The 14,102-nt window shown below is 40.3% G+C and overlaps 1 protein-coding gene and 1 pseudogene across 28 annotated transcripts in view; both read right to left on the bottom strand.

Annotated features, from left to right (window-relative positions):
* The window catches only part of LOC135250064 (protocadherin gamma-C5-like), a 232,254-nt gene that overhangs the window by 103,952 nt on the left and 114,200 nt on the right, over positions 1-14,102 (bottom strand). Inside the window, exon 1 of one of the 28 annotated variants that reach the window (XM_064325945.1) lies at positions 6,080-8,937. The exons of 26 other annotated variants lie outside the window; for them this stretch is intronic. In XM_064325945.1, the coding sequence (XP_064182015.1) occupies positions 6,080-8,476 (2,397 nt within the window). In that variant the 5' untranslated portion in view covers positions 8,477-8,937. Of the gene's footprint in view, positions 1-1,604; positions 5,707-6,079; positions 8,938-14,102 lie in introns of those variants that run through there. One more of the 28 variants, XM_064325944.1, reaches the window with a different exon arrangement.
* LOC135250070 (protocadherin gamma-A11-like) lies at positions 9,580-12,805 on the bottom strand (annotated as a pseudogene).

Genomic DNA, 14,102 nt, shown 5'->3' on the forward strand with positions numbered 1-14,102 from the left:
GTAAGTTTGAATGTCTAAAAAGACAAAGCACTGACAGTATGTAGGCCTGCACTGCCATCATACCCATTACCAGCCTAAGCCAGAAATGGAAACACACTGAGTAATGCGGCCATACACCAGGGACGATGACACCACAAAGACAGTGGTCCTTAAAAACAAAGAAAACAGCATAAACTGCACTAAAAATTCTGAATAGAATCAAACTGCCGTCTTCACGAGTTCAGTGATTATTTTAACAGGACGACACGAAACATTTTATGCGCATACAGCAATGCCCAAGCAGGCACCGATTCAAAACATTCCACATTATGAAAATGACACCGGGGATCATTTACAGCACGTAGGGACAGAAAAATAAGGACTAACATGGGTCAAATGGTCTGTTCATATGGTCATTCTTCCCTCATACCCACACAGTAAAATGTCGTGTTAATTAATCTCTAACAGTGTTACTTCAACCCTTAACAGATAACATTTGACCCCACATTCCAGAGTGGGACCAAATGTTATCTGTTAGGAGTTGAATAAACACTGTTACATATGAATAACACGTTAATTCCAGTAAAATAATTTTTTCTTCTCAAAACGTTTTTCCCCTTGATTTGTGAAAACTTCAGCTCAAATATAAACGACAGGAAGACCTACAATGTGGTCTCTAACGATTAGGACAGTGACACATTTCTTGTTTTTTAGGCTCTGTACATTAGATTGCACATTGCATTTGAAATGAAACAGTGAGGTTAAAGGGCAGACTGCCCACACTTTGATTTGAGGGTATTCACATCCACATTAGGTGATCTGGGTAGGATTTAAAGCCATTTTGTGTGTGTTATTGCATGTTGTTTGTGCACAAGAAAGTAAGAGATGATTCTAGGTGAAGTATTTGCATTTGGAGTCTGTTGCTCTTGTCTCTCGATATGAGGGATTGATATATCCATATATATCATTTACTGATATATATGGGTGGGAGACTTCAGGCATTTCTCAAATTCAAAGGATTTTTAACCAAATTTTAAATACTATGACTTCATTCAAGATTATGTACATTTGTCCAATTACTTATGATCCCCAGTATGGGAGGACTGCATATAAGAAGCCTGTAATTCCTACACAGATAACCAAATATAGATATACATACCCTCAAATTAGAATGGATAGTCTACACTTTAACCTCATGTTTATTGTTTTATTTCAAATATGAAGTGCTGAAGTACAATGCCAGTACAACAAAAATTGTGCGAATACTTACAGACCACACTGTATTTTCCATCACTGCTGTATCACTGCCCTTTCATCCTACTATTCTGGTAGCCAGATATATAGATTAGGAATGCATGTGTAATTCAGAAGAAGAAAATAGTTTAAAATGTGAACAAGGTAAGCAAAATAAAATAAGAAATCACAGAATGTAATAAAAGTAACACACGCTCATAACAACTGATTAACCGTAAGTGCCATGTATGTCTGAAAAAAATGTACTGGAGCTGCAAATAACAAAATTAAGAGAAATATCTGACCTGAGACACTGATCGAATGGCAACATGGTTTTTCTCAACAGAAAGCAACTATGAACTGCAATTCCGTCCTCACTCGGAAGAGCTCACCTCAGACTCTGAATCCTCGTTGGCCCCTTTATCCTGCACGTGCGGCAGAGTTTGCGTTCCACTGGTGTCCAGACTAATGATGCTCTGACTGCAGGGTCTGACGTACTTCATATCGCTTTGTCTCGAGTCAGTAGTCCTGCACAACTCATAATTATACGCATGCTGCAGAGTTCCAGTGCCTCCGACGTCTGCGTAAAGAGGCGGGTAATATGGAATAACTGGGAGATTTCCATTGGATTTATAAAACAATCGTTCACGTCTCCATCTGTAGCATTTTACTGACAGAATGGAAAGGATGGAAACAATGAAAAGTACTGAAACTACAGCCAAAGCCAAGACTAAATAAAAAGTCAGGTTATTATTGTAATCCTTGTCCTTTGTAAGTTCAGTGAATTCCGAAAGTACGTCGGGGAAGCTGTCGGCCACCGCCACGTTCACATTAACTGTGGCTGAGCGAGAGGGCTGCCCGTTGTCCTCCACAACAACAGTTAATCGTTGCTTCACGGCATCTTTATCAGTCACCGGACGTAAAGTTCTTATTTCTCCATTCTGTAAACCCACTTCAAAGAGAGCCCTGTCTGTCGCTTTCAGCAGTTTATATGAGAGCCATGAATTCTGTCCAGAGTCCACATCAACTGCGACCACTTTAGTGACAAGATAACCAGCATCTGCTGAACGAGGCACCATTTCTGCCACCAGAGAGACACCGGTATGGACTGGATAGAGAATCTGAGGCGCATTGTCATTCTGGTCTTGAATCAATATCTTCACTGTTACATTGCTACTGAGTGGAGGAGACCCTCCATCTTGCGCTTTTACGCGGAACTGGAAATCCTTAATCTGCTCGTAGTCAAAAGAGCGCACTGCGTGGATGACTCCACTGTCAGAGTTCACAGACACATATGAAGACACAGAAACGCCATTAACCGTCCCTTCTTCCAGTATATAAGAAACCCGAGCATTTTGGTTCCAATCGGCGTCTTTAGCTTTCACTGAAAATATGGAGAGGCCCGGGCTATTATTTTCGTTCACGTAAGCTTCGTACGAGCTTTTCTCGAAGACCGGCGCATTGTCATTGACGTCTGATACTTGTATGTAGAGATCGACGCTGCTGGAGAGAGAGGGCACTCCTTCATCAGAGCAAGTTACGGTGATATTAAAATTGGAGTTTATTTCCCGGTCCACAGTATCCTCAGTAACCAAACTAAAGAAATTATTTGATGTTGATTGAATTGTAAATGGAATGTGTTCATTTAAGAAACAACTGACTTGACCATTCGTTTCCGAATCGAAGTCTTGTGTATTGATAATTGCAATAACTGTACCTGGATTGGAATATTCGGAAATTTGCTTTGATACCGACATGATATTAATAATAGGGCTGTTATCGTTTGTGTCCATTACATCGACAAGTACTTTACTAGAATCCGACAGTTCCCCGTAATCTCTTGCCTGCAAGTCAATTTCAAAATGCTTCTCTTTTTCATAATCAAGATTTCCGATCAATTTCACAACACCGGTATCTTGATCTATTTCAAACAATTCAGCTGCGTTCTCCACTGTGTTGGAAATAGCGTAAGTTACTTTCCCGTTTGAACCTTGATCTGCGTCAGATGCACTGACTGTAGTTAAAACAGTACCTCTAGGCGCATTCTCGGAAATAGAAGCCTTATAAATCTCTTGCGTAAAAACAGGCGCATTGTCGTTTGCATCGAGCACCGTTATATATATCCTCACAGTGCCTGACATTTGCGGATCGCCACCATCCATTGCTGTTAAAACCAAAGATATCTCGTTCTGCAGTTCTCGATCTAGAGGTTTCTGAAGAACCATTTCAACCTTTTTATTGCCGTCTGGCTGATTGTGCAATTTAAGTACAAAATTATCTGTCGGTTTGAGCGAGTAGCTTTGGAGGCCATTAACACCAACGTCCGGATCCACCGCTCTCTCTAGCATGAATTTTCTTCCAGTCGGAGAAGACTCGCTTATTTCAAACCTCATTTCACTCTTTTTAAAGCTCGGTGCGTTATCGTTAATATCTGTGATCTCCACATTTATATGGTAGAATTCCATAGGATTTTCCAGAATGATCTGGAAATGTACAGCACAAGGGCTTGTCTTTCCACAGAGCCCTTCGCGATCTATTCTCTCTTTAATAAGAAGAATTCCCGTTTCTTTAATCAACTCAATGTATTCAGTGGTGTCTGCAGTATATAGACGAGCGTTGCCCGATTTCAGTCTTTTTAAATCCAACCCCAAATCATGCACGATATTACCGACAAAAGATCCTTCAGCCATTTCCTCCGGTATGGAATAGCTAACCTGCCCGCACACGAAACCGAGATAAAGGACAGAGATAAACAGCCTTACTTGCCATTTCATTGTTCTGTCCAACATTTTCACCGACGATGCGAGAGCGCGAATACAATACAGTCCCTTAAAATAGGCGTAATATTCAGAATGTATTGCAATCCCAGTTCACAATAAATATTTTTCGTGGCCGCTTCTGTTTAAACAACAGTAGCATGTCTCGAGACCTCCTCAGTTACTGGTTTGAAGACGGACTGCAAACTGGTGTCTCTTTTATGTTATGATAACATGGGAGGTGCTCTGGGAAATTTTCTGACAAATAACAGCGCACTGATCAACAGCGGCGCTATGAGTTCAAATACAGAACTGCAAAATACAAGCTTTTCATCTCTTAAGTGTAAGTGTACAAATAATAATTTTATAATAATAAATGTATGCCATTTATGGAACGTTCGCCCTCAACTGTCATTCAGTAGACATGCATGTTATTGAACGGCCTTTAAAACGTCCTTACACTGAGACAATAAGCAAACCCTAAAAGCAGGCGCTAAACATTAGGGTGTATGACAGAAAGTGAGTAGGCGATGGATGACAACTGCACAGTTCCTGTTGGTGGAAACCAAATATGTCCAGAATAAACAGAATAAACGTTAACAATCTGAAAGAGATTTAAAAAAATTTCTCAACCAGGCAGTTTATGAGTCATTTGAAGGTAGTGAAGGATAGTTATGAGGGCTAACAATACAATCACTGAATGCAAAGTTTTGCAAAGAAAGCAAACATGATTAATTTGATAAATTATAATTGTATAATTGTACTTTGGTATTTAATATCATACCAGGTATACTATCTATGCAAACATCTACACTAATTTCTCAATATGCCTTTTCAGATTTGATTAATTTTTCTAAATTTGCTACTTTTACTAAGGTGAGGTGGTAGTGCTATGACAGGCCAGTTAGATCGGTTCAGGTTTTTTGTACTGAAATCATGGACTCCATACTGTTTTTGGAAAAGGAAAGGCTGCAGCCACCATAGCAGTGGTGCCAGAGAATCTTGCTGATTCAAAGATTGGGGATCTCAGTGATGAAGATGATCCATATTACATATCCATTAATCCAGAGCAGAGTGATGATTCTTACCTATTGAGGTCAATATGGCATGGATCGCTTTTATGTTAAGTCTATGAGTTTTTTAGTTTAAATTTACAGACATGTCAACCAGCTGGTAGAGCTCAATAATTTCTTAATTAAAGGTCATGGTCAGATTTTGACAAAATAAATAAATTATATAGAATATTTCATATATTGACAGTTGAAATCTGCTCTTTCTGAATCAAGAAAAGATATAGGCCGGCTATATAAACATATATGCAAACATTTTAAGGCAAAATGACTAAACATAAAACTACTGTTTTTTCAATGTAGCTTTAAAAGGGTGCAAAAGACAAAGAGCAGCTGTTGCCTGTAAAACTGGAAAAAATTAACAGTCTACCATAATTAAGCTCACCAGCTTGAGCCCATAATAAAAATACACTGAGTAATGCTGCCATACAAGGACAGTGACACCACAAATACAAATATATTGGTCCTCAAAAACTGAACAAGTGCACTGAATTCTAAATTCAAAACCGCATTAAACGTCTGGCTTTAAGCGTATCGTGATCACTTTATGAGAACTGTTGGCAAAAAAAGATATGAAACAAATTTATTTGATGCACAGACAGCAATGCCCCTCTAACATTGATTATAAAAATCGCAGATTCAGAAAATATCATTGGATAATTAAAGAACTGCCAATTTATGTGGTCATGCTTCCTGCATAGTCAGGCTCCACAATATAAGAATGTATTATTGATCATAAAGCTTCTGAGTGCAAGTAAAAGTTAAATCCTGTGAAATAGGCCTATTTTTATTTCCTTTCAGAAATTTTCCAGATTTTTACAACAACCTGAGCGTGAAAAACTTATTTCCATTGCAACCGTTTTATTGCTCTTTCGTTGCTCTTTCAGTACTCCGGTAGACTGTTTTATACATTGTGCATAAATAGAGGCTACAAATTAAGAAATGAAAAAAAAAACATATCTGACCCAAGACAGATCTAAATCCAATTTTCACAACAAAAATGCATGAATTGTAATACTGTCATCACTTGGAAGAGCTCACCTCAATCACTGAATCCGAGGTGGCTTCTTTCTCCTGCACGTGCGGTAGAGTTTGCGTTCCACTGGGTTCCAGACAAATGGTGCTCTGACTGCAACGTCTGGCGTACTTCATATCGCTCTTTCTTGAGTCTGTCGTCCTACACAACTCATAATTATACGCATGCTGCAGAGTTCCAGTGCCTCCAATGTCTGCGTAAAGAGGCGGATAATATGGGATAACTGGGAGATTTGCATTGGATTTGTAAAACAATCGCTCACGTCTCCATCTATAGCACTTCACTGAAACCATGGCAATAATGGATATGATAAAAAGAAATGAAACTACAGCCAAGGCCAGGATTAAATAAAAAGTAAGGCTGTCATTGTAATCCTTGTCGTGCGTAAAGTCAGTGAATTCCGAAAGTACTTCTGGGAAGCTGTCAGCCACCGCCACGTTCACGTTCACTGTAGCTGAGCGTCTGGGCTGCCCGTTGTCTTCCACAACTACAGTAAGTCTTTGTTTCACCGCATCTTTATCGGTTACTTGGCGTAAAGTCCTTATTTCTCCATTCTGTAAACCCACTTCAAAGAGAGCTCTGTCTGCCGCTTTCATCAGTTTATATGAGAGCCAGGAATTCTGCCCAGAGTCCACATCAATGGCGACAACTTTAGTTACAAGATAGCCGACTTCTGCAGAGCGAGGCACCATTTCAGCAACCACAGAGACACCCGTCTGTACTGGGTAAAGAATCTGAGGCGAGTTATCGTTCTCGTCTTGGATAAAGATTTTAACTGTCACGTTACTACTCAATGGAGGAGATCCTCCATCTTGCGCTTTTACGCGGAACTGGAAATCCTTAATCTGCTCATAGTCAAAAGCGCGCACTGCGTGGATGACTCCACTGTCAGAGTTCACTGAAACATAGGAAGACACGGGAACTCCGTTAACCGTCCCTTCCTCCAGTATGTATGAAATGCGAGCATTCTGGTTCCAATCGGCATCTGTGGCTTTCACAGAAAATATGGAAACACCCGGGCGGTTATTTTCTTTGATGAATGTTTCGTATGAGCTTTTTTCGAAGGCCGGAGCATTGTCATTCACATCTGATACCTGTACGGTGAGAATGACGCTGCTAGCGAGAGAAGAAACTCCCTCGTCAGTGCAAGTTACATTAATGTTAAACTCAGAGTCTGTCTCCCGGTCCAACACATTATCAGTTACCAAGCTGAAGAAGTTATGCGATGTCGATTTAATTGTAAACGGAATATTGTCGTTTATAATGCAGCTAACCTGACCATTGATCCCAGAGTCTGGATCATTAATACTTAGAACTGCAATAACGGTATCGGGCTTGGAATCTTCTACAACTGATTTGGAATTCGACACCAAATTAATCGCAGGTTTGTTGTCATTTGCATCGATAACGTCCACTATTATTTTGCACGAATCCGACAGGCCTCCAAAGTCTCTAGATTGTACGTCAATTTGATAATGCTTTTCTTTTTCATAATCAAGATTTCCTATTAATTTCACATCACCGCTTTCTTGGTCGATTTCAAACAGCTCTGCAACACCATCCACAGTGTTAGAAATAGAATACTCAACTTTTGCGTTAGAGCCTTCATCTGCGTCCGAGGCGCTTATTGTGGTTAGAATTGTGCCAGGAGACGCATTCTCTGTAATCGCAGCCTTGTAAACAGGCTGAGCACAAACAGGAGCATTATCATTAGCGTCCAGCACGGTTATACGTATCTGCACAGTGGCAGACATTTGCGGGTCGCCGCCATCCATTGCCGTTAATAACAAAGACAGCCCATCCTGTTTTTCTCTATCTAGTGGTTTCTGTAGAACCATTTCAACGTTTTTGCTACCATCTGGCAAATTATGCAATTTTAAGAGGAAATTATCGGTTGGTTTAAGAGAATATCCTTGCAGACCATTAACACCAACATCCAGATCAATAGCTCTCTCCAACACAAACCTTGCACTAGGAAGAGCAGACTCGCTTATATCAAACCTCATTTCACTCTTTTTAAAACTCGGTGCATTGTCGTTAATATCTGTGATCTCCACATTTATGTGGTAGAATTCCATGGGGTTTTCCAGGATGATCTGGAAATGTAACGCGCAAGGGCTCGTCTTTCCGCACAGCATTTCGCGATCTATTCTCTCTTTAATAAGGAGCACTCCTCTTTCTTTATTCAGCTCAATGTATTCGGCGCTGTCTCCAGTATACACACGAGCATTTCCCATTTTTAGTCTATTTAAATCCAACCCCAAATCCTGCACTATATTACCGACCAGCGATCCTTTAGTCATTTCCTCGGGGATGGAATAGCTAACCTGCCCATACACTGAACCGAAAGAAAGGACAGATACAAATAGCTTTACTTGCCATATCATTGTTCGACCCCACATTGTCCTAGAAAAATCAGGACGCAAAAGAAATACAATCCTTAATGGAATAAGTAATATCCAGTAACTGCTTTGCAATCCCAGTTATTGTCGGAAAATGTTCATCGTCAGTAATTTTGCTTGTAGTAGCTTGATACACGAATGGTCACTGAAGACGTACTGCACGATACGTATACCTCCTTCTCTCTCATTACTGGAAAATTACAGGGGAGGTCCTGCACGAATTGTGCTCCAAAACAGGATCACACCGATCAACAGCGGCGCTCTGAGTTCGAGTACAGAACTGCAAAGCAATTTTTAAAAACGCGGATACTGGAGGCCTATTTCTGATATAACAAGTTAAGAGCACGCACATACAATTTTGATAAGAATTACGATTAAATATAGTAATATTTTTATATTTGGAATGAAAAACGCAATTTTTGCGCAACAAAACGCTTTCAGCAACACTTGGTTGGTTTAAGCCCTAAACTCAGAACAAAAAAACCGCAAAAATAATTTTACAATCTTTGTTACACCGAAATTTGCATTTCTACCGATGTCTAATGCCCCAAGAGAACCAATCAAGACAAAGATATGATTTAATATTTTTCAACAGTGAAACAATGGTGTCTTTTAAAAATGATTACACCCAAATACCTGCAAAATATTACAATACAGGAACTGGACAGTGGAAATTAAATGTATGGTTAAAAAAATGATCTGGGAACTGGGAAATATGCAACATAATTCAGAAACAAATTACTGAATATGAAGATAGTGGGCTATTACCCTAATATTGTGTACACACACACACACACACACACACAATATATTATATATATTATATATATATATATATATATATATATATATATATATATATATATAATATGTGTGTGTGTGTGTGTGTGCATATACATATGCAATCTTTATCATATGCCGTAGTCAGAGGATTACTATCGAAGCATTCTCTTGATCATATAAAATAAGAGCAATGTTAAGAAGAAAGAGATGTAATATTACTTGAGAGATAGTGGTCCTTGTGTACAATACCTATTCAATAAAGGAAATGCAGAGAAGTGGAATACTACAATCAAGTCGAAAAATCTCACCTGATTATCCGATTCATCACTGGTTCCTTTCTCTGGTGCGTACTGTAGGGTTTGAGTTCCACAGGCGTCCAGGCTAATAATGCTCTGACTACATGGTCTGATGAATTTCATGTCACTTTTTCTGGAGTCAGTAGTTCTGCACACCTCGTAATTATATGCATGCTGAAGAGTTCCGGTTCCTCCCACGTCTGCGTAAAGCGGTGGATAATAGGGGATAACTGGGAGATTTCCGTTTGATTTATAAAACAATCGTTCGCGTCTCCATCTATAGCACTTCACTGACACCATGGCAATGATTGAGACAATAAGGAGGAATGAAACCACCGCAAGGGCCAAGACTAAATAAAACGTAAGGCTGTCATTGTAATCCTTGTCCTGCGGAAAGTCAGCGAATTCTGAAAGTACTTCCGGGAAGCTATCAGCTACCGCTACGTTTACATTGACTGTAGCTGAACGAGAGGGCTGTCCGTTGTCCTCCACTACAACAATAAGTCTTTGTTTGACAGCATCCTTGTCAGTGACCAAACGTAATGTTCGTATTTCTCCATTCTGCAGGCCCACTTCAAACAAGGCTTTGTCTGTCGCTTTCAGTAGTTTATATGACAGCCAGGCATTCTGTCCAGAGTCCACATCAACAGCGACGACTTTAGTGACGAGATAACCAACATCTGCTGAACGAGAAACCATTTCAGCCACATGTGAAACACCGGTTTGCACTGGATAGAGGATCTGAGGCGCGTTATCGTTCTGGTCTTTGATAAATATCTTCACTGTGACATTATTACAGAGTGGAGGAGAGCCTCCATCTTGCGCTTTTACGCGGAACTGGAAATCCTTAATCTGCTCGTAGTCAAAAGAGCGCACTGCGTGGATGACTCCACTGTCAGAGTTCACAGACACGTAGGAGGAGATGGACACACCATTAACCGTTGCTTCTTCTAATATATAAGAAACACGCGCGTTCTGGTTCCAGTCTGCGTCTTTGGCTCTCAGTGATAAAATAGAAATGCCCGGGGTATTGTTTTCTACAATAAATGCCTGATATGAGCTTTTTTCAAATATGGGAAAGTTGTCATTAATATCAGATACTTTCAATGTCAGAGTCAAATTACTGGAAAGTGAGGGCACGCCGTTGTCTATAGCGATTACTGTGATATTATATTCTGGTGTTGTTTCTCGATCTAATGCAGTGTCCGTCAGCAGGCTATAGTAATTACTCGATGACGATGTAAGTCTAAATGGGATATCGTCATTTATTTGGCAGTTGACCTGGCCGTTGTTTCCAGAATCCGCATCATGAACATTAATGACAGCTACAACTGTGGCAGGCAAGACGTTCTCCGGCACAGATTTCGAGGATGACATTACAGCTATTGTTGGTAAGTTATCATTGCCATCAATAATTTCGATTATAATTTTAGCAGTATCGGTAAGACCACCCCCGTCTCTAGCTTGTATATTTAGTTGATAGTTTTTGGATTTCTCGTAGTCAATATGTCCGATTAATTTAACTTCTCCAGTGATTTCATTCATAACAAATATTTCGTCCACGCCGTCAACACTGTTAGAAATTGAATACATAACCTGAGCATTCGATCCTTCATCTGCATCGGACGCGCTTACTGTGGTAACAAGGGAACCTTTTGGACTATTTTCTGCTATAGAGGCTTTGTAAACCGCCTGCGTAAATCTAGGCGGATTATCGTTACTGTCAAGCACGGTTACATGAACCTTAGCAGTACCAGACATCTGGGGATCCCCACCGTCTACCGCAGTTAGCAGCAAGAACATTTCCGCTGATGTTTCCCTGTCCAGCTGTGTCTGCAGTACCATCTCTACATGCTTACTGCCGTCTGGCTGTGGCTGAACCTTTAGCATGAAATGTTCGGTGGGTTTCAGAGTGTAGCTCTGTAGTGTATTAACACCCACATCAGCATCCACTGCGCCATCCAGTACAAACCTAGCGCCTGATAGAGCGGATTCTATAATCTCCAGCCTGATTTCATTTTTGGGAAAGATCGGAGCGTTGTCGTTTATATCTAAAATTTCCACCGTAACGCCATGAAATTCAATGGGTTCGTCCAGGACAATCTGAAAGTGAACAGAGCACGGCGAGGTCTGTCCGCACAACGCTTCCCTGTCCATTATTTCTTTCACTACCAAAACACCTTTATCACGAATCAACTCGACATACTCACTATTGTCTGTAGCATATATGCGAGCTCTTCCTCTCGCCAACCTTGTGATGTCTAATCCCAAATCCTGAGCGATATTTCCAACGAACGAGCCCTTTGTCATCTCCTCTGGTACGGAATATCGAACATGGCTGAAAACAGTGCCCAGGCAAAATACGCTCACAATGAAGACCCGCACTTGCCATTTCATTGTCAAGATCACAAGAATTCCTTCCATCGTAGAGTAGAAACACATGTATTCCGTATTGAATTATATCTTTAGTACCATACCCCTCGAAGGAAAAGAAGACGAGTATGAAACATTAATAAATTGTTTTCTAAAAGGCAGGCGCGGTATATCGGCGACCAGTTGTGTGTCATGTAGTTTCTCTGCACACTGAATGCGACGCTTTCTTTGCCCCTTGTGAAACGTAATAACATGGGAGGTGCAGCTGAGCCTGTATTTACACACCCCAAGGATCAACAGCGGCACCGTGAGTCCGCCTTCAGCATTACCATTATAAATGATCACTTAAAATTATTTTAATTGCACATCAATTTAAAAATAAAAAAACGTCTAGGGAAACAAAACATGTTCTAGCTCTTAGTGCAGACAGAATGCCCAAATGATCATGATCGCGGTTACTGTAAATGTTGCATTGCAATTTATTTGCAAAAGAACCAGTGCATCGTCCACCCTTTACATCTTGTACATTATGACGTTAACCGAAGGTCAACTATTTTTATTCTTTGCACTGGGGCATAGCAGGTACGAGCACCTGCTCACCCAGAATTAAAGCTGTTTTCTGGGTACCTTAAATACTTTTCCACTGGACCCCAGCAAAAATACATCAATGGATAATACACGAAATCAAAATAACAGTGAATACTCCAGATGTGAACATATTTAGATTTATGTTAATTTAATACAGCCTTTTTATCATTGATAAAGTTATGTATTGACAGGCTGGAATACTGCATGGCTCATTTTGTCTTTGTATTTGTATTTAGAGCAGTGGTTTTTATTTTATTTATTTATTTTAAGGGTAGAGCTATACGTGACAAAGCGGTGAGATAATGGCTAAAGTGCTCACCTCTTTTGAAGAATCTTCTGTTTCCAACTGTGCCCTCTCCTTGTGCGCATGCGGCATGGTCTCCGTACCACTTGCATCAACACTAACGAGGCTTTGACTGATGGGTCTGAGGTATTTAATGTCACTGTGTCTGGAGTCAGTGGTCCTGCACATCTCGTAATTATACAAGTGCTGTAGAGTTCCTGTATCTCCAGCGTCTGCGTAACGGGGTGGATAATAAGGAATAACAGGGAGACTGGACTGATAGAAGATGCGAGATTGTCTCCACCTGTAGACTTTGACTGATATTATAACTACTAAAGATGAAACGAAGAGGAAACAAACTACTGCCAAGGCTAATACTAAATAAAAAGTCAAGTTGTCATTGTAATTCTTGTCGTGCGTCAAATCAGTGAATTCCGAGAGCACTTCTGGAAAGCTGTCCGCCACCGCCACATTGACATTCACTGTAGCAGAAAGAGAGGGCTGCCCGTTGTCTTCCACTACAACAGTAAGCCTTTGTTTCACAGGATCTCTATCAGTGACCTGGCGTAAAGTTCTTATTTCTCCATTCTGTAATCCAACTTCAAACAGTACTCTGTCTCCCTGTTTCAGCAGTTTATATGAGAGCCATGCATTCTGTCCAGAGTCCACATCAACAGCGACCACTTTAGTGACAAGATATCCAACATCAGCCGAACGAGGTACCATTTCAGCCACAAGGGAAGCAGTAGTATGTACTGGGTACAGAATCTGGGGCGCGTTATCGTTCTGGTCTTGGATAAATATGTTTACTGTAGCATTGCTGCTCATCGGAGGCGAACCACCATCCTGCGCTCGGATATTAATTTTAAAATTTCGAATATTTTCATAGTCGAAGGATTGCACTGCATAAATAATACCACTTTCAGAATTTATGGAAACTATTGAAGAGACAGGTGCGCCGTTTATTTCCGTGCCTTCTACGAAATAGGTGACCCGCGAGTTTTGGCAGCAGTCCGCGTCTATTGCTCTTACAGTGAATACCGACACTCCTGGGGAGTTATTTTCAACTACAGTCGCAGCGTATGAATTTTGTTCAAATATCGGTGCATTGTCATTAACGTCAGACACTTTTAAATATAAGGTCTTATTACTAGATAAAGCGGGGGAGCCTTCATCCGTTGCAGTTATAGTAATGTTATATTCCGAAACCAATTCCCTGTCCAGCTTTTCTTCAGTCAACAAAGTATAGTAATTTGTTAAGGATGACTTTATAACAAAAGGACTGTTTTTATTTATGAAACAA

Source organism: Anguilla rostrata, chromosome 3 (genome assembly GCF_018555375.3).
Source record: "Anguilla rostrata isolate EN2019 chromosome 3, ASM1855537v3, whole genome shotgun sequence".
Lineage (NCBI taxonomy): Eukaryota > Metazoa > Chordata > Actinopteri > Anguilliformes > Anguillidae > Anguilla > Anguilla rostrata.